This window comes from Pecten maximus, chromosome 16 (assembly GCF_902652985.1).
Source record: "Pecten maximus chromosome 16, xPecMax1.1, whole genome shotgun sequence".
NCBI classification, from domain to species: Eukaryota; Metazoa; Mollusca; class Bivalvia; order Pectinida; family Pectinidae; genus Pecten; species Pecten maximus.
In genome coordinates this window covers 12,672,164-12,698,367 of record NC_047030.1, presented here as the reverse complement: position 1 = coordinate 12,698,367, position 26,204 = coordinate 12,672,164, and the positions used below count along the sequence as shown (strand labels likewise).

At 34.7% G+C, this 26,204-nt stretch overlaps 1 protein-coding gene across 1 annotated transcript; it reads right to left on the bottom strand.

Moving 5' to 3' along the window:
• Positions 1-658: 658 nt before the first annotated feature.
• LOC117344977 (nose resistant to fluoxetine protein 6-like) lies at positions 659-26,204 on the bottom strand. Its single transcript, XM_033907881.1, has 15 exons — positions 24,730-26,204; positions 22,671-22,807; positions 22,022-22,115; positions 21,359-21,452; positions 20,176-20,468; positions 19,750-19,923; positions 18,765-18,861; positions 17,510-17,602; positions 16,167-16,332; positions 15,036-15,115; positions 13,871-13,990; positions 13,183-13,336; positions 11,195-11,381; positions 3,520-3,662; positions 659-3,038 (listed from the first exon to the last, which is right to left on the bottom strand). The coding sequence occupies exons 1-15, from the start codon at positions 26,201-26,203 to the stop codon at positions 2,913-2,915; spliced, it is 3,432 nt and encodes a 1,143-aa protein (XP_033763772.1). The 5' UTR covers position 26,204; the 3' UTR covers positions 659-2,912.

Here is a 26,204-nt window from a genome sequence, read left to right as displayed (position 1 = left end):
GAATAAGGAGGCAACAGGTTCCGCGTCATAGAGAGCTTCGTTTTAATGTTACTTCAAAATGCGTGAACGTATATCTTTTGTTGATTTATATTCTTATTTACATACATTATGACATATTCAAGTATATTTGAATGTAGTAATTTATAATAATTTATTTGCTGGAGTAAAAGTGTACCTGTAGATGTATAAACGTGAATGTTTGTCTTTATTCATGTATTCTGTATATTTCATGTTTAGCTAACAAAATTTTAGAATTGATAAAAAAAATGTGTACTGTGTGAAATTTAAAATAGAACTGCATTGATGTTATAAAGATAAGTGTGCACAAGGCCATATCTTGTCAATCTCCTGACGTCACAGGGATTTTGTATTTGCCTTAAATCTAACTGTTGTTGATTTTTTAAAGATAACATGTTACATATGACGGTGCGTTTCTACGTTGACAAAGTATTTTATTCTGTGTTTAAACATTTGTGTTAGACATCTTTGATAGGTTTGAAAGGAGAAACCAAGAACAAGATTTGTCAAATCACAAAGAGGGACCATTCCATGCCCGGTGTATTTCTGAACATTTACCACACTGTATCTCCAATGTCTGTTCACAAGCTACTCAGGACAGGGCATTAATATGAACAAAAGAGTAAGTGTTAAAATTATATAAAGACAATTTCTTTATTTGCACCCAGTGACATATTCCGAAAATTCGTTTGATTTTCCATCATACTTTGTATGTATTTTATCATATTTGTTGGAGTTCCCGAAAATGAAATAATGTTTTCGGTCCACTTCCTAACTGAAACAAGCAAAATGCTTAACAACTCAACATTAAATACTACTGATTGTAAGGATTGGTTGTCTGTGTAGTATAATGGGACTTTTTTATTTACTGTAGCCGAAATTCCAGAAGGAATAATATAGTCATTGATGTCGTTATTAATAGCAATCACATTAAATGGTTTTTGCACAAATTTGGCTTTGTCTTATATTTCATATGCGTTTATAGATATGGTCAAATTGTTCACAATTGCATATTTTCTGATTGTTTAAAATCGAACCCGTTTTCCGGCGCAATGCTATACGGTTTACATTTAGAAGTCATCCGGCGTTGAACGGGTATTGCACAGGTTCCTCGGAAACATTTAGCCTATGTTTCTATCGACTGGATTTACGTTATTTTCAGAAGAATATCAGCTTTTAAATTTTAAATGAAAGTCGTCTTGACTGTAGGTGAAAAAGATTCCAAGGATATTTCGTTCGATTCCAGTCTAATCCGCCACATCAGTGTCGCTAACTTAGGCCTAGCAGACGATGTTCAACTTCACAGGGGCTCGATTTTGGAGTACAGTTTTGTGGTTATTCACTGACATTGATCAGTGAATAACCACAAAACTGAAATTCAGTATGCATACACAACCGGAATCTATGTCAATACTGCCGATTTTTCACAAGATTTTCTTTTTATAAATGCTAGACTTTTAATGTTGTCGTGTGTAGCATTTCTGAAAATTCGACAACGAGCCCCTGTGAGTGTGATGACATTGACATTATGATAACTTCGTATAGATCAGGAGCTTATACTAATTTTGTGACGACTCATCCAGGCATATCATAGTATGAACACGTTAAAACTCATTCAAACATATCATAGTATGAACACGTTAGAATTCATCCAGAGATATCATAGTATGGACAAGTTAAAACTCACCAAACATATCAAAGTATGAATAAGTTAAAACTCTTCCAGACATATTATAGTATGAATACGTTAAAACCCATCCAGACATATCATAGATGATTTGTTCGGGCATCCAATATATACCACAAGGGGGCTTATGACGGTAGGCCTAGTGTATAATCAACATGACAATTATGAATCAATGCCACACTTCATTGAAGCGCGGCGGTTTGTTTATCTTCGCAATGCAAGTAGAGCTAGAAGCGCAATCGCGAGTTTCGCATCTAATTTAAATGAGTCCCACAGGAGGTTGTATTTGCATGGTCGTAAATGAAGCCCGTGATGTTTTTTTAGACGGATGTCGGAAATACGACCAGTATCAACTGATCAATTGTAATTAACATTGAAACAAAAAATCTTCACACCACATATTTCTCGATGTGTAAAATATTCCGTATCGACCCCCTCCACATGACGAAGCTTCACCGGATGTAACAAAATGTAGGCCGATCGTAAAGTGCAGTTGTACATGTAAAAATACTGTTCAAATCTAGTTATATTTATTTGTCTTTCTTATATAATCTGCAATATATACATTGATTAACTTTCATAATATTCATATTATTCAGACAAACCAAATTGTCTACCTACGTGCCGGTTTGTAATCGGGTACATTGTAAGAAAACATCGTCCGACCAATTATATTCGGAACTCGACCGGTTATTTCGACTAACTCCTCCAAACCGAACCCTCTGTTAACCGAACAAATATCCATGTCCCATGTATGTTCGGTTTATAGAGGTTTCACTGTATGAATACGTTAAATCTCATCCAGACATATAGTATGAACACGCTAAAAACTCATCCAGACATATCATGTTATAAATACTTTTTAACTCAGAAGTATCTCTGGTCATGTCATCAAAATATTTATACAAAAAACGAATGAACCATTTAGTTTTAATACCAATATTAGCTCTAAAATACAACAGTTATCTATAATGATGGTAAGAAAACTCGCCCAACAAATAAATACATTTAAAATCAGTGTCTGTGATAATGCGTGCATTGCAGTGAAAGCGATCGAATATGTATAACATAGTTATACAGTTTTAGAAAATGTTTTGTATAATTGATATTTCTACCATTTTTTCATGGGTAGCTATAATTGTTTTTCGTTTGTCACTCAAGGCCAGAAGAATGGATATACATCCGCATATGTGTTCTTTCCCATCAGCTATTTGTTCTTCTTATCCCTTCTGAGGATTGCCTTTTCAAGTCCAATTATTGGGGACTCGAACGCAAGGGAGGTAACAAAGGCTCCCATCAGCGTCATGATCAGATGTCCAATGAACATGTATATCTGATGAAGTAGAATAAATTATATATTATATAACCATGATATATCTGATGCAATACACATAAAACAATATCAAACATTACGGAATCACTCTCCTTGTTTTTAGATATTTATTTGTATTTATGTATTTATCTAGTTAGAATTAAGCATGTTAACTATGTACTAAACACATTATGGGAATTTAGTTTTGTACATGGTTTTATTACATAGGGAATTATCAAAAACAAATATAAAAAATAAGACCATACGACCTCGTCGGAAAACACACACACACACCAAACACACACACACACACACACACACACATGTATATATATTACGTTATGCTTTTTTTTTTAGATAAGATACAAGCTCTCGTATCATATAAATACAAACGTCTATTTGGGGAAATGATTAAATGTTCCCAAGGCACTGTGTTAAAAGTGAAATATTGTTTTAAAGTAGACTTAAAACCCCTTTTTGCACGTGGAAACCTTTGACTTACCACACTGTAGTCACTCGCATATACCCCTTGTCTTAGGGATAAATTATATGCCAAAATGACCGAAGGATGGACAAGGTAGGCACAAAAGGTTAGTCGGCTGAGGGAGATGAACGGACTCCACGACAAAAGTGTATTCACAAATCCTGAAATACCAATTATTATAATTTGATTTTGAAACTGTTTTATTAGATTCAAAAGATAATTTGAAGACATTTTTGTCTTACAATGAAGATTTATTGTTAGTCATGTATATGCGTAGTTACTACAATCCCGCCGTTAGTATCGATGCAACTAATTTCACAAAAACATCCCAGATCTATTTTAATATGTGTGTAGATCATTGCTGAACTCACATCGGATATATTTGAGTCTTTGTTTGTAATAGTTGTACTGGTATACATTCTGGCATAAAATTGATGAGATATGAAATAAAATATTTGTGTTTAACTATGTACAGTGTAGTTGTATTATTATGAGACATCTAATATCCGTTCCAAATCATTTTTTTTTTTTTTTTTTTTTGTTATTTGCTTTTTTCAGTGACATACTCAAATATTTTGTATTGGTATATTTGGATAATTAATATTCTTCTCTGGTTAGGATGGAAAGTATATGGCTTAGTTTCACATAAGATATGGAATTGAAGGAGTTTTGTTGCTTTACAGATTGACATATCAGGAAAGGGTTTTTTTCTGATACGATTCTGTCGGAATTTAATTAAACAAGACATTTTATTTTCAATTTCGGCAATTCACAAAAAAAAAACATCAGAAAAAGAGTTGAAGCAGCTACAAATGATAGCTTCCCTTCTGCTTTCAAGTAAGTGTGCTAGTACTTAGTACGATATATATATTGACCTACTGTTAAGTATGTTGCGTGATGTTTTCTTCGTTGTCATTAATTGTTGATATTGTTCATTAATGACTATGGTTTCAGAATGATATAAAGGTTATTCATCCGAAGGTATCGTACACCCCGAGGGCTTCCTTTATATAACTATCACGTCATGCTTTTAAACTAAGCATCGACACTGTTACACACACGGCACTATATCTGATCACATATAGGACATAATATGTCCTCCGCCGTTATATCAGATCACATATAGGACATAATATGTTCTCCGCCACTATATCAGATCACATATAGGACATAATATGTTCTCCACTATATCAGATCACATATAGGACATAATATGTTCTCCGCCGTTATATCAGATCACATATAGGACATAGTATGTTCTCCGCCGTTATATCAGATCACATATAGGACATAATATGTTCTCCGCCACTATATCAGATCACATATAGGACATAATATGTTCTCCGCCACTATATCAGATCACATATAGGACATAATATATCCTCCGCCGTTATATCAGATCACATATAGGACATTATATGTTCTCCGCCACTATATCAGATCACATATAGGACATAATATGTTCTCCGCCGTTATATCAGATCACATATAGGACATAATATGTTCTCCGCCGTTATATCAGATCACATATAGGACATAATATGTTCTCCGCCACTATATCAGATCACATATAGGACATAATATATCCACCGCCGTTATATCAGATCACATATAGGACATTATATGTTCTCCGCCACTATATCAGATCACATATAGGACATAATATGTTCCCCGTTATATCAGATCACATATAGGACATAATATGTTCTCCGCCGTTATATCAGATCACATATAGGACATAATATGTTCTCCGCCGTTATATCAGATCACATATAGGACATAATATGTTCTCCGCCACTATATCAGATCACATATAGGACATAAGATGTTCTCCGCCGTTATATCAGATCACATATAGGACATAGTATGTTCTCCGCCACTATATCAGATCACATATAGGACAAAATATGTTCCCCGCCACTATATCAGATCACATAAGGGACATAATATATTCTCCACTATATCAGATCACGTATAGGACACAATATGTTCTCCACTATATCAGATCACATATAGGACATAATATGTTCTCCGCCGTTATATCAGATCACATATAGGACATAATATGTTCCCCGTTATATCAGATCACATATAGGACATACTATGTTCTCCGCCGTTATATCAGATCACATATAGGACATAATATGTTCCCCGTTATATCAGATCACATATAGGACATAATATGTTCCCCGCCACTATATCAGATCACATATAGGACATAATATGTTCTCCACTATATCAGATCACGTATAAGACATAATATGTTCTCCGCCACTATATCAGATCACATATAGGACATAATATGTTCTCCGCCGTTATATCAGATCACATATAGGACATAATATGTTCTTCGCCGTTATATCAGATCACATATAGGACATAATATGTTCTCCGCCACTATATCAGATCACATATAGGACATAATATGTTCTTCGCCGTTATATCAGATCACATATAGGACATAATATGTTCTCCGCCGTTATATCAGATCACATATAGGACATAATATGTTCTCCGCCGTTATATCAGATCACATATAGGACATAGTATGTTCTCCGCCGTTATATCAGATCACATATAGGACATAATATGTTCTCCGCCACTATATCAGATCACATATAGGACATAATATGTTCTCCGCCACTATATCAGATCACATATAGGACATAATATGTCCTCCGCCGTTATATCAGATCACATATAGGACATAATATGTTCTCCGCCACTATATCAGATCACATATAGGACAAAGTATGTTCTCCGCCGTTATATCAGATCACATATAGGACATAATATGTTCTCCGCCACTATATCAGATCACATATAGGACATAATATGTTCTCCGCCACTATATCAGATCATATATCGGACATAATATGTCCTCCGCTACTATATCAGATCACATATAGGACATAATATGTTCTCCGCCACTATATCAGATCACATATAGGACATAGTATGTTCTCCGCCGTTATATCAGATCACATATAGGACATAATATGTTCTCCGCCACTATATCAGATCACATATAGGACATAGTATGTTCTCCGCCACTATATCAGATCACATATAGGACATAGTATGTACTCCGCCACTATATCAGATCACATATAGGACATAATATGTTCTCCGCCACTATATCAGATCACATATAGGACATAGTATGTTCTCCGCCACTATATCAGATCACATATAGGACATAATATGTTCTCCGCCACTATATCAGATCACATATAGGACATAATATGTTCTCCGCCGTTATATCAGATCACATATAGGACATAATATGTTCTCCGCCGTTATATCAGATCACATATAGGACATAATATGTTCTCCGCCGTTATATCAGATCACATATAGGACATAATATGTTCTCCGCCACTATATCAGATCACATATAGGACATAAGATGTTCTCCGCCGTTATATCAGATCACATATAGGACATAGTATGTTCTCCGCCACTATATCAGATCACATATAGGACATAATATGTTCCCCGCCACTATATCAGATCACATAAGGGACATAATATGTTCTCCACTATATCAGATCACGTATAGGACACAATATGTTCTCCACTATATCAGATCACATATAGGACATAATATGTTCTCCGCCGTTATATCAGATCACATATAGGACATAATATGTTCCCCGTTATATCAGATCACATATAGGACATAATATGTTCTCCGCCGTTATATCAGATCACATATAGGACATAATATGTTCCCCGTTATATCAGATCACATATAGGACATAATATGTTCCCCGCCACTATATCAGATCACATATAGGACATAATATGTTCTCCACTATATCAGATCACGTATAAGACATAATATGTTCTCCGCCACTATATAAGATCACATATAGGACATAGTATGTTCTCCGCCGTTATATCAGATCACATATAGGACATAATATGTTCTCCGCCGTTATATCAGATCACATATAGGACATAAAATGTTCTCCGCCGTTATATCAGATCACATATAGGACATAATATGTTCTCCGCCGTTATATCAGATCACATATAGGACATAATATGTTCTCCGCCGTTATATCAGATCACATATAGGACATAATATGTTCTCCGCCGCTATATCAGATCACATATAGGACATAATATGTTCTCCACTATATCAGATCACGTATAAGACATAATATGTTCTCCGCCGTTATATCAGATCACATATAGGACATAGTATGTTCTCCGCCGTTATATCAGATCACATATAGGACATAATATGTTCCCCGCCACTATATCAGATCACATATAGGACATAATATGTTCTCCACTATATCAGATCACATATAGGACATAATATGTCCTCCGCCGTTATATCAGATCGCATATAGGACATAATATGTTCTCCGCCACTATATCAGATCACATATAGGACATAGTATGTTCTCCGCCGTTATATCAGATCACATATAGGACATAATATGTTCTCCGCCACTATATCAGATCACATATAGGACATAATATGTTCTCCGCCACTATATCAGATCATATATCGGACATAATATGTCCTCCGCCACTATATCAGATCACATATAGGACATAATATGTTCTCCGCCACTATATCAGATCACATATAGGACATAGTATGTTCTCCGCCGTTATATCAGATCACATATAGGACATAATATGTTCTCCGCCGTTATATCAGATCACATATAGGACATAGTATGTTCTCCGCCGTTATATCAGATCACATATAGGACATAATATGTTCTCCGCCGTTATATCAGATCACATATAGGACATAACATGTTCTCCGCCGTTATATCAGATCACATATAGGACATAGTATGTTCTCCGCCGTTATATCAGATCACATATAGGACATAATATGTTCTCCGCCACTATATCAGATCACATATAGGACATAATATGTTCTTCGTCGTTATATCAGATCACATATAGGACATAATATGTTCTCCGCCACTATATCAGATCACATATAGGACATAATATGTTCTCCGCCACTATATCAGATCACATATAGGACATAATATGTTCTCCGCCACTATATCAGATCACATATAGGACATAATATGTTCTCCGCCACTATATCAGATCACATATAGGACATAATATGTTCTCCGCCGTTATATCAGATCACATATAGGACATAATATGTTCTCCGCCACTATATCAGATCACATATAGGACATAGTATGTTCTCCGCCACTATATCAGATCACATATAGGACATAATATGTTCTCCGCCACTATATCAGATCACATATAGGACATAATATGTTCTCCGCCACTATATCAGATCACATATAGGACATAATATGTTCTCCGCCACTATATCAGATCACATATAGGACATAATATGTTCTCCGCCGTTATATCAGATCACATATAGGACATAATATGTTCTCCGCCGCTATATCAGATCACATATAGGACATAATATGTTCTCCGCCACTATATCAGATCACATATAGGACATAATATGTTCTCCGCCTATATCAGATCACATATAGGACATAATATGTTCTCCGCCACTATATCAGATCACATATAGGACAAAGTATGTTCTCCGCCGTTATATCAGATCACATATAGGACATAATATGTTCTCCGCCACTATATCAGATCACATATAGGACATAATATGTTCTCCGCCACTATATCAGATCACATATAGGACATAATATGTTCTCCGCACGTATATCAGATCACATATAGGACATAATATGTTCTCCACTATATCAGATCACATATAGGACATAATATGTTCTCCGCCGTTATATCAGATCACATATAGGACATAATATGTTCTCCGCCACTATATCAGATCACATATAGGACATAATATGTTCCCCGCGACTATATCAGATCACATAAGGGACATAATATGTTCTCCACTATATCAGATCACATATAGGACATAATATGTTCTCCGCCGTTATATCAGATCACATATAGGACATATATGTTCTCCGCCGTTATATCAGATCACATATAGGACATAATATGTTCCCCGTTATATCAGATCACATATAGGACATAATATGTTCTCCGCCACTATATCAGATCACATATAGGACATAATATGTTCTCCACTATATCAGATCACGTATAAGACATAATATGTTCTCCGCCACTATATCAGATCACATATAGGACATAATATGTTCTCCGCCGTTATATCAGATCACATATAGGACATAGTATGTTCTCCGCCGTTATATCAGATCACATATAGGACATAATATGTTCTCCGCCACTATATCAGATCACATATAGGACATAATATGTTCTCCGCCACTATATCAGATCATATATCGGACATAATATGTCCTCCGCCACTATATCAGATCACATATAGGACATAATATGTTCTCCGCCGTTATATCAGATCACATATAGGACATAATATGTTCTCCGCCGTTATATCAGATCACATATAGGACATAATATGTCCTCCGCCACTATATCAGATCACATATAGGACATAATATGTTCTCCGCCACTATATCAGATCACATATAGGACATAATATGTTCTCCGCCACTATATCAGATCACATATAGGACATAATATGTTCTCCGCCGTTATATCAGATCACATATAGGACATAATATGTTCTCCGCCCGTTATATCAGATCACATATAGGACATAATATGTTCTCCGCCGTTATATCAGATCACATATAGGACATAATATGTTCTCCGCCGTTATATCAGATCACATATAGGACATAATATGTTCTCCGCCACTATATCAGATCACATATAGGACATAATATGTTCTCCGCCGTTATATCAGATCACATATAGGACATAATATGTTCTCCGCCGTTATATCAGATCACATATAGGACATAATATGTTCTCCGCCACTATATCAGATCACATATAGGACATAATATGTTCTCCGCCGCTATATCAGATCACATATAGGACATAATATGTTCTCCGCCACTATATCAGATCACATATAGGACATAATATGTTCTCCGCCACTATATCAGATCACATATAGGACATAATATGTTCTCCGCCACTATATCAGATCACATATAGGACATAATATGTTCTCCGCCACTATATCAGATCACATATAGGACATAGTATGTTCTCCGCCACTATATCAGATCACATATAGGACATAATATGTTCTCCGCCACTATATCAGATCACATATAGGACATAATATGTTCTCCGCCACTATATCAGATCACATATAGGACATAATATGTTCTCCGCCACTATATCAGATCACATATAGGACATAATATGTTCTCCGCCACTATATCAGATCACATATAGGACATAATATGTTCTCCGCCACTATATCAGATCACATATAGGACATAATATGTTCTCCGCCACTATATCAGATCACATATAGGACATAATATGTTCTCCGCCACTATATCAGATCACATATAGGACATAATATGTTCTCCGCCACTATATCAGATCACATATAGGACATAATATGTTCTCCGCCGTTATATCCGATCACATATAGAACATAATATGTTCCCCGCCACTATATCCGATCACATATAGAACATAATATGTTCTCCGCCGTTATATCAGATCATCAGTTACCATACATTCAAATAACATCCCATTTAAAACTGAACAGATCAACTGTATATGCCAACTGCTTCATGTTTTCTTTTTCAAATCAATAATCAAATGCCAACCTTACCTCCATTTCCAGTTGCACATGCAAATACGACCCAACATATGCAGGCTCCCCACACGGTTTTGTTAACAGCATAGTACAGAATTAAAAGTTCAGAGCTCATCGGATTGCCCCTGAAATCCTCGTAAAGACCAAACACCACCAAACCGGAAAGGGAAGCCGAAAGCATCCACATGAAAACGTTCAATGGCTGAAATTGTCATAAATGAATTGTTTACTTCAACAATAACAAAAAATATCAATGCGTTCAAATCGAACAATAATTTCATAGGTTTCATATATCACCAAAGTCACATTATAGATGCTTGATTTTGGTTAGTTTATACAGGAAATTGTTAACCTGAGAAAATTTGATATTCCAGAGACCGGAGACGGATGGAAATAACATATTCCGAAGTCTAACAATTTCCTGTATTAACCACATCATTGTCAATAACTGTTTGTTATATTAAACGACACTTATAAAACTATTTTTGAATTTTAAATTCTGAATTTAACACAACTCTATCATGAATTAATTTAGCACCAAACAAAATAAAATTGAAATTTAACACGTCAAACAAAACAAATACAAACACATACAAATGTAAAGCTTTCTACTATACTGAACGAACACTGATGTGTATCATCACCCTCAGCTAGCTTCTCTGAAAGGGATATGGCAAATAGGTTTTCAAAGTTAAAGTTGTGGTCTTTTTCTGTAAAATAATAACGCATCTATCTTCAAGTCCTGTTAACATTTTGGTTTATAAGAGTGATGTCCGTAAAAAAACTAATTTGAATGTTGTGTCAGCGCGGTAATACGTCATACGACATTTAACATTCAGAGTTGCTATGTTAAAGGTCGCATGATGAATGTCGTGTGTTACACTGGCACAAAATTCTAATTCTGAATGTTGAATATCACATGTTGATTGCTGAGACAACTCATCTTACTGTCGTTGACACAATCTGTGGACGGGAAAAATACTTCACTACCTGAACAAGTGTTGATTGTATTGCATATTTTGAAACAAACAGTAATCCGCATCCTACTCGTGTTACGAGGGCGGTGATTGGCTGTACTTGAAGTAGGTGGAGTTTTAATTTAATGTTGACATCAACGGAAAATGATACATAAATTCAGCCCACGGTTTTGTATTCATCTCCTCATTGATCAAAATAATGACAGAAAAAGGGATTTGAAATACCAGAATAACAATACAATGACAATGAATAACAATACAATCGACAACCTATCTTGTTTGTCGTTCGGCCGATCGGTTTCCGATCACAGGTAGAACTGTCGCTTCCCCCCGACATGTTTTATTTTGTACCGTCATGTTCAGCCCTGCCATTCGTACTAGTACCGATGCAACTAAATCTTACGGTCTTTGTCGGCATTGTTGTCGTCGTTTAACTGAAGTTACGGCCAACCGGCCAGGGCTGTTATGCGTTTACATGTAATTTCAATTAAAAATCACATCACATCCATTGGAAGCAATCCAAATGATCAAACCTAGCAGCGGCCCGCTAGGCCTAAGTGTTGTTTACAAAACGTTTGTCAGGCATGCGTACTCGAATTATTAGAATCGAAGCGAGGGTGAAGTTATGAACATTCGTCATCTTGGTCTAACGTGTTTCGATTGAGTAATACTTTTTTTCTTACCTGAAAGAATCTTTCTAGTTACCAGTCAACCATCGGTATACACAATCACACGGAAATCGTAATTTAAGCAAAAACTGCAAGTTCGAATTCTCCCTACGCGGGAAAACTTTTGTACACAGCCGGACATACGTGCACACCATGTTTGTGTCCTTGAAGTTACTTTGAGCTACTTTAAGCGATATGTGCAATGAGTAAACGTTTTACTCTCTGAAGCCGCGGTTACTGTTCGCAATAGTGTTATACTTTCATCGTCCACAGATATGGTTCAACGGCTGTAGTGTTTAACCAATGCGTTATTATTCATGGTCTGGGACATTTCAAAATAAGTATACAGAACACTTACCTTATTGATCCTGCATTTGCCTCCAGTTTTGAAGAGGATATACCCAGTCACAATACCCAAGACATAGGGTCCTATGTGACTGTACGGCTTAATGAAATATTCATTGAAGAAGTCTTTGCTTTTACGAAAGTTATTTGCGTCAGTATCGGGATCACTGAAATCACGAGTATAAAATACTTGGTGACTGTTTAGTGTCTTTATGTTTCCTTTAATTAAGAGTCATACAATAAGTACAATATCCAAAACCTTTTTAAAGGTCCTATTTTAGCTGGTGCTTCTAAGAGGGTTCTCCCTTTAGATTTCACGGAAAATTTCTCCTGCTATTTTAGATACTCTACCTTATTGGTATTCCATTGCCTGCCTTTATACTTTTCTTCCAGCTTTATTGGACCATATATAATAATATTTTAATATTTAACTGTTTCGTTCGTATTTTTTTTTTGTTTTTAATAATATGAAGAAACTGCTAGCATATGTATGAATAGAACAATTTAACATTAGGAGAACCGAAGGGAGTGTAAGATCGCAATCGTCCAAATTGATTTTACAATTTGCTGTTAAGCCATTCAAAACATGTTGAAACCTGGAAGATTAAATACTCAAAAGTCCCAAAAAGGAACCTATCCCTTTCTTCGTCGGTGGCAAAGCAGAATAATTTTATTTAAAAAATAATTAATTAAAGACTTACAGAGTTGGTATCGGGATTAACAAGGTGTTGGCTGATGGATACTGAGCGGCAGTAATGGCTGCACCTATCGTTCCTCCGAGCAGAAAGATCGTGACGACAACTGCTCCGATCTTTTTGGAGCTGCAAAATACATCTGGCGGCTAAAACTTGTTATTGAAAAATATGTTAATAAATTTTAATTTCTTTTCACAAATTCTGAAGTCACATTAAGTGTGTGTGTGTGGTTGTTTTTGGAACTGTTTGTACAACCAGCTATCATATGAAGCTGCCCTTAATTAGAATGTACCTACGTCCAGAGACCTACATATTGCACGGACAGAACTTACCTGTCATGTATCAGGCGCTATCGAACATTATTTATGATGCGTCATAGACTAAGGGCAATTTAGTCAAATGATGAATATACCACTATTAATGAAATTTTCTATATTTTATAATTAGATAACATATTAGATAACACTATGGTCAGTTTTAACCTAAGCCCGAAATAGCAACGTATTGATCGATTGTCTTGACAACACACAGCCACAGCTTGTACGACGACTAAAGATAAAAGGAAAGATTAGTGAAATATTGTCTCCACTGTAATTTGATATAGATATTATACAAAAACAGTTTTAAAATGTTTCAGAGTTGGTTATTCAACAAAAACTTGATTGTAAATCGACCTATTCAGTACATAACTACAGACAACTAATAAATTAGACATGGGAGCTCCACGTAGGAAGAAATCAAACATTCTATGGTATCTACTCTCAGGTTACGAGGAAGCTTCTTTCTTTTTAAGAAACATGTATTTCTGTGTTCGAAACAAGCAAACGAGATCATCATCATCATCACCATCATCATCATCATCATCGCGCATATAGTGACTAGCGCTTGACAGGTTTGGTTTAGAGGTGTTAATGACTGCTTTTCCGTGGCGATAATGAATATGTCCACCACATTTCCAAACATAGTTTTCTGTGACAACAGAGATACAGAAAACAAAAACAAAAAATATGACACGTCAGTATGCGGCATTGATGTAGAGTTGTATGAATTAGGAAGAAGGATAATATACATGTATATAAAGAACACAACACTTTTTAACAACTAAATAAAAAAAAAAGCAAAAAAAAAAAAAAATGTGTGTACCTTGCTTACTTTGTAGATATGTACTTACAAGTAAAGTGGGACTAGTAGGAGTGGACTGAGGATGTAGAACTGCATATCATTTGCCAAGAACCATGCCCATGTAAAACACTGCAATTGTATTTAATTGTTTTACACACATATGTAATTTCAAATTAAGAATACCATCACGGACATTGGGTATAGGAATTTATTTTGTAATGTCGAGATAACACAGGACAAGATTTTATACCACGACTAGATATAGGAAATCATTTTGTAAAGTCAACCTTATACCACGACTAGATATTGGATTTTACATTATAATATCGACCCTATACCACGACTAGATATAGGATTTTACATTATAATATCGACCTTATACCACGACTAGATATAGGATTTTACATTGTAATTTCGACCTTATACCACGACTAGATATAGGAAATTATTTGTAAAGTCAACCTTATACCACGATTAGATATTGAATTTTACATTATAATATCGACCTTATACCACGACTAGATATAGGATTTTACATTGTAATTTCGACCTTATACCACGACTAGATGTAGGAAATTATTTGTAAAGTCAACCTTATACCACGATTAGATATTGGATTTTACATTATAATATCGACCTTATACCACGACTAGATATAGGATTTTACATTGTAATTTCGACCTTATACCACGACTAGATATAGGAAATTATTTGTAAAGTCAACCTTATACCACGATTAGATATTGAATTTTACATTATAATATCGACCTTATACCACGACTAGATATAGGATTTTACATTGTAATTTCGACCTTATACCACGACTAGATGTAGGAAATTATTTGTAAAGTCAACCTTATACCACGATTAGATATTGGATTTTACATTATAATATCGACCTTATACCACGACTAGATATAGGATTTTACATTGTAATATCGACCTTATACCACGACTAGATATAGGATTCTATATTGTAAAATGACCCTATACCACGACTAGATATAGGAAATTATTTGTAAAGTCGACCTTATAACACGACTAGATATTGGATTTTACATTGTTATGTCGACCTTATAACACGACTGGATGTTGGATTTTACATTTAATGAATAGTAATGTATACATACTCGTATCATATAAAACTATCTGATAATAGTAGGATTTATAGATAACCAACCTTTTTGTCAGTGTTGATGAAATTGTTCACATAAAGAAGGTTAGTCCACCAGGAGTCCTTACAATAACCAGATGTAAATTCAGTCTGCGACCACGATGGACCGTCGGCATAGTAACGGGAGAAAGCGACATCCATCAATATCACCAACATATACGTTGGTGTTATTCTGATTGGGTGAACAAATAAAAGAAATCATTAAAAAGTGGCTACGCATATACACTACTCCAGATATTATAAAAAATATTATCGAATGATAATGAAATACTGCAATCTAAATATTTCAGAGAAATCGCTAAATGAGTAATATTATCTAATCTTTGTGAGAAAATAGTCTAAGCAGACTAACCTCATAATATGAGTCGATTGGGCCATAAAAACACTTCGAATATACGAGGTATATTATAATTATTTCGACCTAAGCAGGTTCGTAGAGTTCTCAGAGATCGAGATAAAGAGGATTGACTGTATTTTAAACCATGCAACTAAAGGTAAAACGTACTAAACTGTAGTACAATTACACTTTAATGAAGTAGACTATGAGATAATGTCTTGTATTTGTAAAATAATTCGTTGTAAGAAAAGAATATATAGGAAAGGAATTAAATACACACATAGGTACGTCTTAAGTGATATTGAATATTTTTAATACAAAATTACACTGAAACAATGTCATAACTACTGATGTGACTTGCTTTCCACGTAAGCGCTAGTTACAGTCACATTTCACATTATATTACATCATGTCGTTGTGTTTTACTTCAGAAGTCTTAAACAAATGACAGGATAAATGACGGCTGTAGGAATCAATCATTTGAATAACTCGTCAATTCCTATGTCGGTGAAAGGGACTTAAAAATGTTTCATGCTAAAAGGCCTGCAACATGATATAAGCGGCCCTTAAACATACTTAATTAATATTAAAGGTGTTGAATGGAAATTAAACATTTTATTCAACCTGTATGGTAAAGGAACTACTAGGAATACAAATCGAAAACATATTTAGAGAAAGGGTCAAATCACCATGTGGTATACACTTCAGAATTCCTGGCAATATTTTGTGTTATGCTCTCAGATTTTTAACCGGTGTAGTGATAGTGAATCGACTAGATACGTGAACTTTAAAACAAATTCAAACACTAACTAATTACATGGCTGTTTACCTTTCCCTGAAAAATGTTCCGACATAAAAGCGAAAATAAACCGTTAGTTTGCAATAGGTATTTTAAGTAAAACAAATATTTTTGTAGAACAAGCGTTTCTGAAAGACGGCCATTTATAGACCTAATTTATCCTAAATTATTTGGAGCAACATAGGTATTATTATATCTGTGTACATGATTTACCTCAATAATCTATGGAAGTAGAACATGAACCAGTTGATACGACCTTTTTGTCTCTTCATTTCCTTCATAAAATAGTAGGACACCAGTAGACCACTGTCAAAGTAAGAAAATGTCATAAACCTGACAGCTGGTATCAACACTGAAATACAACTGGATATAGATGTTAACACAAGAATGGAACGATAATTAATAATGAGTCATTCAAATAAACATTTATTATGAAAATAAGTTCGAATGAAAGCTGCCTATATTAGAATTGTTTGTGAGGTCAAAAGAATCAAAAGATAGTCAAGGACAGTATCTGTTGTGAAATCACATACAGCACGAATCTTTAATAGCCATAGTTGTGATACTACAAGAAGTTGTATCAATATTAATATTTTAGTGAATTTATACCGATTTGAAAAGTGATATCGGAGAAACTGGAGTAAAGAATTGGAACGATTCTGATACAAGAAAAGTCAGTCAATGATATCAATTGTAATCTTGTGATTTCACAGGAACCGTGAGTTCATAATATAAACTAAAGTGATAGTGAGTCTATACATTAATTGTGATTACACATGAACCACGAGTTAATAATAACAATTGTAGTGAAAGTGTTTACATTAATTGATATCACCTGAAACGTTAGCAAACAATGGTAATCGTTTGGATGTCACAAAAAGCTGTCAATTGATAACATTAACTCATGTAATATCACAAGAAAAGAGAGTTACTAGTAGCTACTGATGTGATATCGAACGAAACGTGAGTTAATATTAGTAACTGATGTGATACCGAACGAAACGTGAGTTAATATTAGTAACTGCTGTGATACAAAACAGAAAGTGAGCCAATATTATTAATTGATGTGTTTTAAACGGAAACGTTAGTTATAAACTGGAACTGCAATTAAACCGTACGAAACGTGATTCAATATTAGTATCGGTTGTGATTGAATAATTGAAAAATATACTAATCTTAAGAAATATGGGGCAATAATACTAAGTATTACAATTAAAGATATCAATGAGCCAAAAGTAAAAACTAATAATAGTTTCTATGGTAATATTGCACGAAACAAATCATTATATTTTGGAGACGCGGGAGATCATGCGCTAAAATTGCGAATAAAATGAGAACAATATGATTTACCAAATACAAAACCTCGAGCGTATATTTGGCATACAAATACAAGTATAAGGTTTTGGCACAGGAATTATCAAAATTGCGAATCAATAGAAAGACAAGTATTTATATGATCAAGTATTACCTAAGGACAAAGAAAGTATCCACCGAAAGCATTCCATTTACCACAGGCATAATACTTAGACGTTGCTGGATGCGACTATAGTACGGCAGCATGCTCACTGAAATCAGATTTATTAGATTAGATTTATTGTTATTGTTTTTGATTGCACTTACAATCTCCTCACTATAACTCTTTTTTAACGAATAAACAGAAAATGACCATACAATAAAACAATCATATTATAAATACGAGAGAAAGATTCATACCGTAAACCCGGCTCTCTTACTCAAAATCGACAAAATGAGAACAAAATATAATGTAATTATAGTTTTAAACTGAAAGTTGTTAATAAAGGTACAGATGTTAACGGTACCTGTCTAATATTGTATCGACTACATTAACTTTGCAAATCAAAGCAAATCAAGGTGTATCCCAAAAATAAACTTAGAGTGACATGATGATGGAAAACGGAATCATTGTGAATTAAACGTCATATCGCACAATGAAAGATATTGTTTCCCTAGGTTATCATGATGTCGACCATAGACTTTTCCCTATCAATCTGTATCTCGCGGACAGTGTTGGAAGGTCTCACGGACAGTGTCGGAAGGTCTCACGGACAGTGTTGGAAGGTCTCACGGACAGTGTTGGAAGGTCTCACGGACAGTGTTGGAAGGTCTCACGGACAGTGTCGGAAGGTCTCACGGACAGTGTCGGAAGGTCTCACGGACAGTGTCGGAAGGTCTCACGGACAGTGTCGGAAGGTCTCACGGACAGTGTCGGAAGGTCTCACGGACAGTGTTGGAAGGTCTCACGGACAGTGTTGGAAGGTCTCACGGACAGTGTTGGGAGGTTTTTTTATCAGCAGTCGACATCGTGAGGATAGGAATATACCCGTAAACTGTCACATATAAACTCCATAGTTTTGAGACATCTATAAATAACTTCGTCCGAAGTTGATCACCACCAGATAATTTTATTGACAATGACGCTAAACAAGACCTACTATTCTTTGACAGTATGGCATTGGTGTAATACGTATGTCCAAGGATAATCCATGCCATAGTCATGAATCGGATTCCGGTGACTGCTCCGATGTTTTCTCTCGTTGTTTTGGTACAAAGCAGCTTTCTCCCATTCGTCAACACAGAAAAGGACAGAACTAGCTTTACAAACAAACCTGTTGTGATAAAAAGGATATTAGGATATTACCATGGCGTTATTTTAGTTATTGAGGATGTCTTAGTGAAACAAAACAAAACATGCCAATACGCGTTGAAGTCGTAAATATTGATAAATTGTATAAAAGTAAGTATAAGGTATACCATTGGAATGAAAATTATTATCAGGAACACTGCATAAACGTATTTCACTGATTTCTCTATTACATTTTTCTGAATGCAAGCAAGCAAACAAATAGGAGGGGAGTTACCCGAATGGTGAGAAGGCGTTTTGCTCTCCAAATGTCCGTCTCGGTTTTTAAGTTTTGGATTACTATCTTTTGTATCGATGTGGTAGACCTTAGAATTTGATTCTAGGTCTGCCTCCTGACAGCTTTCATTGTTCTCTACTGAGACAAAAGTTAAGTCATTGGTGGTTTTACTGGTATCTTCCTCAATCTTTGTAACGGATGGTTCGTCCGTGCTTTCTAGTTTTGGACTCAAGATGAACACGTCATAAAAGGTCGCAAATACCATAAAAGCAAGGAAAATAGAGCACACACATCTGAAAAAACGTTGTAGGTAATGTGAATCAAGTTATATTTACCATTTAACATGTTGTACAGCATAAGATACAGTGTAGATATATTCATAGGTATCGTCTTCCGTGTTTTTAAGCTATTTATACAATTTCTGTGGTACAATTATCGTGGATAGGTCCTACTTACTTCTATAAACTAGCATTTGTATTCGTGGATACATATCTTCCACTGAAACCGCGAAAATTACTACACCACAAATATTATATTCTGTATCTATTGTATTACATTTTTATTGTTATTCTATTTTGCAATTAACTTGGGTATCCTTTGTAAAAACCCTTACGACATTGACCCAACTTTAACGAAATAAAATATTTATCTTTTAGTCAACTCGTTTCTTTGATATATAACAGTCGAACTTCTTGATCTCGAAATCAGCCATGCCATAAAAAATTGAAATATCTCGAATACTTGAGGTAATATTATATATAGTGTATATTATATACACACATTTCACCGTCGGAACTGAATTTGTACTTTGTAATTATTAGGCTATTAGAGATATAAAAGTTTAAGATAACGAAATTTGACTATGATTTTGCTTGTGTGTTTGAAATACAAATGTAATACTTCAACTACTAACTTAGTCATTTTCACCATTTATGTATATCTAATTCTAAATACAAATGTAATACTTTAACTACTAACTTAGTCCTTTTCATGATATATACATATATAATTCTAAATACAAATGTAATACTTCAACTACTAACTTAGTCCTTTTCATTATTTATATATATCTAATTCTAAATAAAAATGTAATACTTCAACTACTAACTTAGTCCTTTTCATTATTTATATATATCCAATTCTAAACAAAGAAGTATGGACGAAGAAGATAGTTTTTTCCTACATTGCTACTATAGTAATTGTATCGTGTTCGATTTCACTTTTGCATCTGGCGTAGTTGGCCGTTAGTGGTTCATCCATAGAAATTTGTTGAAGCACTGTAAAAATAAGGAACATTAATATCAAATTTAATATAAGTTTTACTATCAAATATCTTGTACTTTGATGTCAGTGTTTTTGTTACTTCATCTTTATGTAATAACATGTATGGAATTCATATCCGACATTTTTTGTTGTAAATGTATTAAGAATAAATTGTTTTAGTATTTGCAGTGAACCAGTAAAATCAGACATAGTTTACCTTCCATGAGTAGCAATAAAATATCACATATTACAAGTGATCTCTTAAGCCATGGAACTAGTATAGTAAATTATATTTGAACGGGAAATTTAGTCACGTATGAGATTAAGCCATTTAATTCAGGAAGTCGCTAATGCTGATTTGACTGTACAGAATTTACCAAGTTATTAAAACCGAGGCTGGATATAATACTCTGTTGTATTCGTTGTGTTAAATAAATACACATTGTTTGTTTCATCAGAAAGTTTAAAAAAGGTGATACCAGATATTTTTGAAACACAACACTCTTTTGTATGCAGTCCACATGTATAATCCGCCCTTAAATATTTTTCTTTAAAACTTATGTTTGATTGAAAATATATTTACCCGAGTTAGTGATAATTTTAACGTCATTTTCAGTACAACTTTTTGGAAGACACATTCCTAGGATCGGAACGTTCAGGGCGTTGTATTTGAAACCCTGGAAATATAGAGTACATGCAACAAATAAATCTAAATACTTTACAGTCACCAATAAAATCTGCACCTCCTCAAAAGTAGTAAAATCTCAACAAATGATCCGGGCATATTAACAAAACAATAATTCCATAAATGTACAGGAATATAATTTTGTTAACAGGTAGATAATTAACCCGTTTAAAGGCAACGCGTGTTGCATTGCAACCAGAAGATTATATATATATATATACATTTGTATATATATTGACGTCATCAATCTATGTTGTTTTGACGTACCCATGACACACAGTGATGACGTCACAAATAAATCCTTTCATTACACCTGAAGAGCTTGCTCTCAAAGCATGTGAAAGCGCTAGTGTGAATTTCTGGTTTGTGTTTTTTATTATTATTACTATATATATATATATGCCGATGCTGAAGATAGATACTTAGGGTGACGATGTTATTTCAGTTTAAGAAGAGAAATATCTTAGCAACCTACTTAATAAGATGCTTCTGTAGACTTGTACCAAACTTTAATACCATGAACTCGAATATAATTGTGAATATTTACAGAGACACAGTAGTTGAGTTGGAAGGTGTTTTCCTCCTGATATTCGGGTTCTATAGATAGGCATTGATCATATGACCCAAGCCAGTTAATATTTCCGTCCAAAATACCAGCGGCTGGTTTTCCCCACGAGTCAATTACTGCAACAAAGAAATAAATAAATATCAATAGGAAAACCTAGAATCTCACTTCCGTCTTGTAAAGCAAGATATACGGGGTTGTTTTTCACACATTTTGAAAACTGACACACGGTTAGGTAAACAAAACAAATAAATCAATAAAAATATCATCCGTTATCCCCACACGAAATGAGAGAATAATTCTTATGCCATTATCAAGCTGTTTGATATATCTTTCCATTTCTAGATAGTAGCAACCCCACTAGGCCTACCTACGGTGTTAACACACCACTGTTGATTTAATATTCCAAAGTGTTACTTATTTTCTTATATATGTCGACGGTTGACGAAACAATATACTTTAAGTTACAGTTTATGTAAGTTTTTCAGAGATGAAGGCTGGTGAACAGTAGATCAAAATCATATTGTTGTAAATGCTTATTTTGATAGGAAGATCGACATCTCCGCCAGTAGTTAGACCATCTCGTTGATACTACACCGGTTCCCATTTAGAGAATTGGCATTGGTAGCATTTGACTTAACTTTAACAGTGTTGGTATTGTTAGTAATATCGAATAGGAAATACGAGCAGATATTCTCCTTTTTGAGATGTTATCATTCATTAATTAGTTTTTGTATCCTACCTTTATCGGTTTAATTGGCATGTAGATATTTCTGTAACATATTACCTTTCATCATGTTTGCGATTTGTACGGATAATTCCATTTTTCTCTAAATGGTGACTGAAGAGTCCTGAACCATATTAATATCCATTTGTGCAGCAATATACTTGATTCAAATAGAAAAATCACCATTATTAGGTACGAACTGCCTCTATAATATTAATTAATAATTAATATTCTATCTGATGTGGCAAATCTCCTTCGTACAAAATATCTCTATTTAAATTCATGCAGGTAGCATTCCTAATTGATGTAATTTATCGATATCTTATGCCGTTGACGGTTTATCGAAACGTCTTTGAAAAAGTGAAGGACAATACATTCAATGTAACAAAAGAGGAATAATCAAGCTATAGATTATGTGTTTTTACAAAACAAACAAAAAATATGTGTGATTCGGTGTTTATCCCGAATATATTTCTAGATGGATAATATCTATTAGCCTAGTATGACAGCATTATTTGAATGATCTTAAATGCAGTCACTTATTATCTATTATATATAATGTGACGGTATGAACAGGGACCAAACGCCCAGAGTACCATAGCTTTTAGATGCCAGTGTAATAATTAAAGTCTTCCCCCGGGATAAATCAAGACTTGCCTAAACGTAACATAAACATTCAGATAAAGCTACTATTACATAATATATATATGTAGCTATCTGATTGTATCTATCCACAATCAAACGTTTCCATTATACCGACAAAATTGAACTGATTCAGAAAATTCAACACAGCATAGATATCTATACAGGCGTATAAGATGTTATGTCTAACTTAATCAACAAAAAGAAAGAGAATACCAAAGTTTAGACAAGATAATCAATTCCAGCCAAAGTTCGAGAAAACAATGTCAAAAAACAAAATGCAGTTTTATTTGGATTCGTCAATGAAACAGTATAAAAATAAGAGATTTTCGACAACGGTGACAACCAACTACATGGCATAAGAAACACAATACCACTATTGGGAAACATAATACTTCCTTTAAGAACATAGTGCCGACAATACAGCTTTCTATTGGTCCCCATCTACCTGAATCTCTAAGTCTATATGTTATCATGGGACATTCATATCGAAAAATGTTATACTCGCAACAAGGGTCAAAATATCACACCAACTAAGACATGCTTGCATAACAAATTTGAGAAGGAGGAGAGTTCCTCTCCAGAAATATAATTATCAATGGAGATATTAAGATAATTAGACTAATCCTACCGCTCCATTGTCATCTATTCTGTTTCGTATCAATAACTTACCTTGTAGTGCCCATTGGTTCTGTCCTACTATTTCTGAAACAATAAAGCTTATACCGGCACTGCAGTCGGGGCTTAGTTCAGCTAAGTCCACATTGTTTATCAGATTTGAATTCGTGCTGTTGTTTTTCTGGGAATTATCCACAGATGTTGAACTCTGTAAGCTTTGTAAAACAGCCAGCGCATCGCTAAGTTGCGATGGGTCGATCCCGTTTATATTTGAGTTTTGTAGTAACAACGTCAAACTCTGAACGTCCATAGATGTCATCATATTTAGAAATTCGTCAATATCGCCATTAGGAACTTGAATACTTCCTGCAGATATCAAATTGTGTAAGGTTTGCAAAACAGTCAACATACCACTGATTTCTGAAGGATTCATAATATTAATGTTAACACTTTGAAGTAATAACTGCAGATCTTGTTCGTTCATCGTCGATATCATGTTAAGAATATCATTTAAATCGCCACTGGGAGGTGATACATTTTCATCGGAAACTGATTTTTTTAAATCTTGTAAAATTGCCAGGGCATCAGCAAATTGTGAAGAACTTAATTCATCTACGTTCAAACTCTGAAGTAATGACTGAAGACTGTTTTCATCCATATTTGATATCAAATTGACCAGGTCGTCTACATTGCCTCCGGGAAGTTGTGAGGATCCCCATGTTACTATGCTTAAGAGACCTTCTAAAACCGTCATCGCGTTGCTGAGTTCTGAAGAATTCGGTACCTTAATGTTTAAACTTTGAAGCAATGCCGCAAAGGTTTGTTCATCCAGCGACGGAATCATAGACATCGTGCCAAGCAGTTCCTCTAAAGTCATAGAACTCGGCAATATGCTCATTGCTTGGTTTAAGAATTCAGCCCAACCTTGAACAGATGGTGGCCTAAAAGTCGTAGATTGTCCGGTGTTTGTGTTCGCAGTCGTCGATTGTCCATCATGAACTGATGCTATCAAATCTTGTAAGATTCTCTGAGCATCGGCAAATTGTGTAGAGCTTAACATATCTACGTTCAAACTCTGAAATAATAACTCCAGATTTTGATCGTCCATCGTTGATATCAAACTGACTAGATCGCCAATGTTGCCGTCCGGAAGTTGTGTAGATCCCCAAGAGACTATCTTCAAAAGGTTTTTCAAAACTGCCATCAGGTTAGTAAGTTCTGAAGAGTTCGGTACATCTATGTTTAAACTTTGAAGAATAATCCCAAATGTATTTTCGTCTAGCGTTGGAATCATGCTCATCGTACCAAGTAGTTCTTCTAAAGTCATATAGCTCGGCAGTAGCGTCATTCCTTGGTTTACGAATTCAACCCATCCTTGAACAGATGGTGGTTGAGAAGTTGTAGGTTTTCCGCTGTTTATGTTTTCTGTCGACGATTTTACTCCATTGACATGGACAACAAAAACAATAAGCATAAAAGCTTTAGCCACTACCGTGAATTTCTTCATGGCTACCATCACTACGGTCATG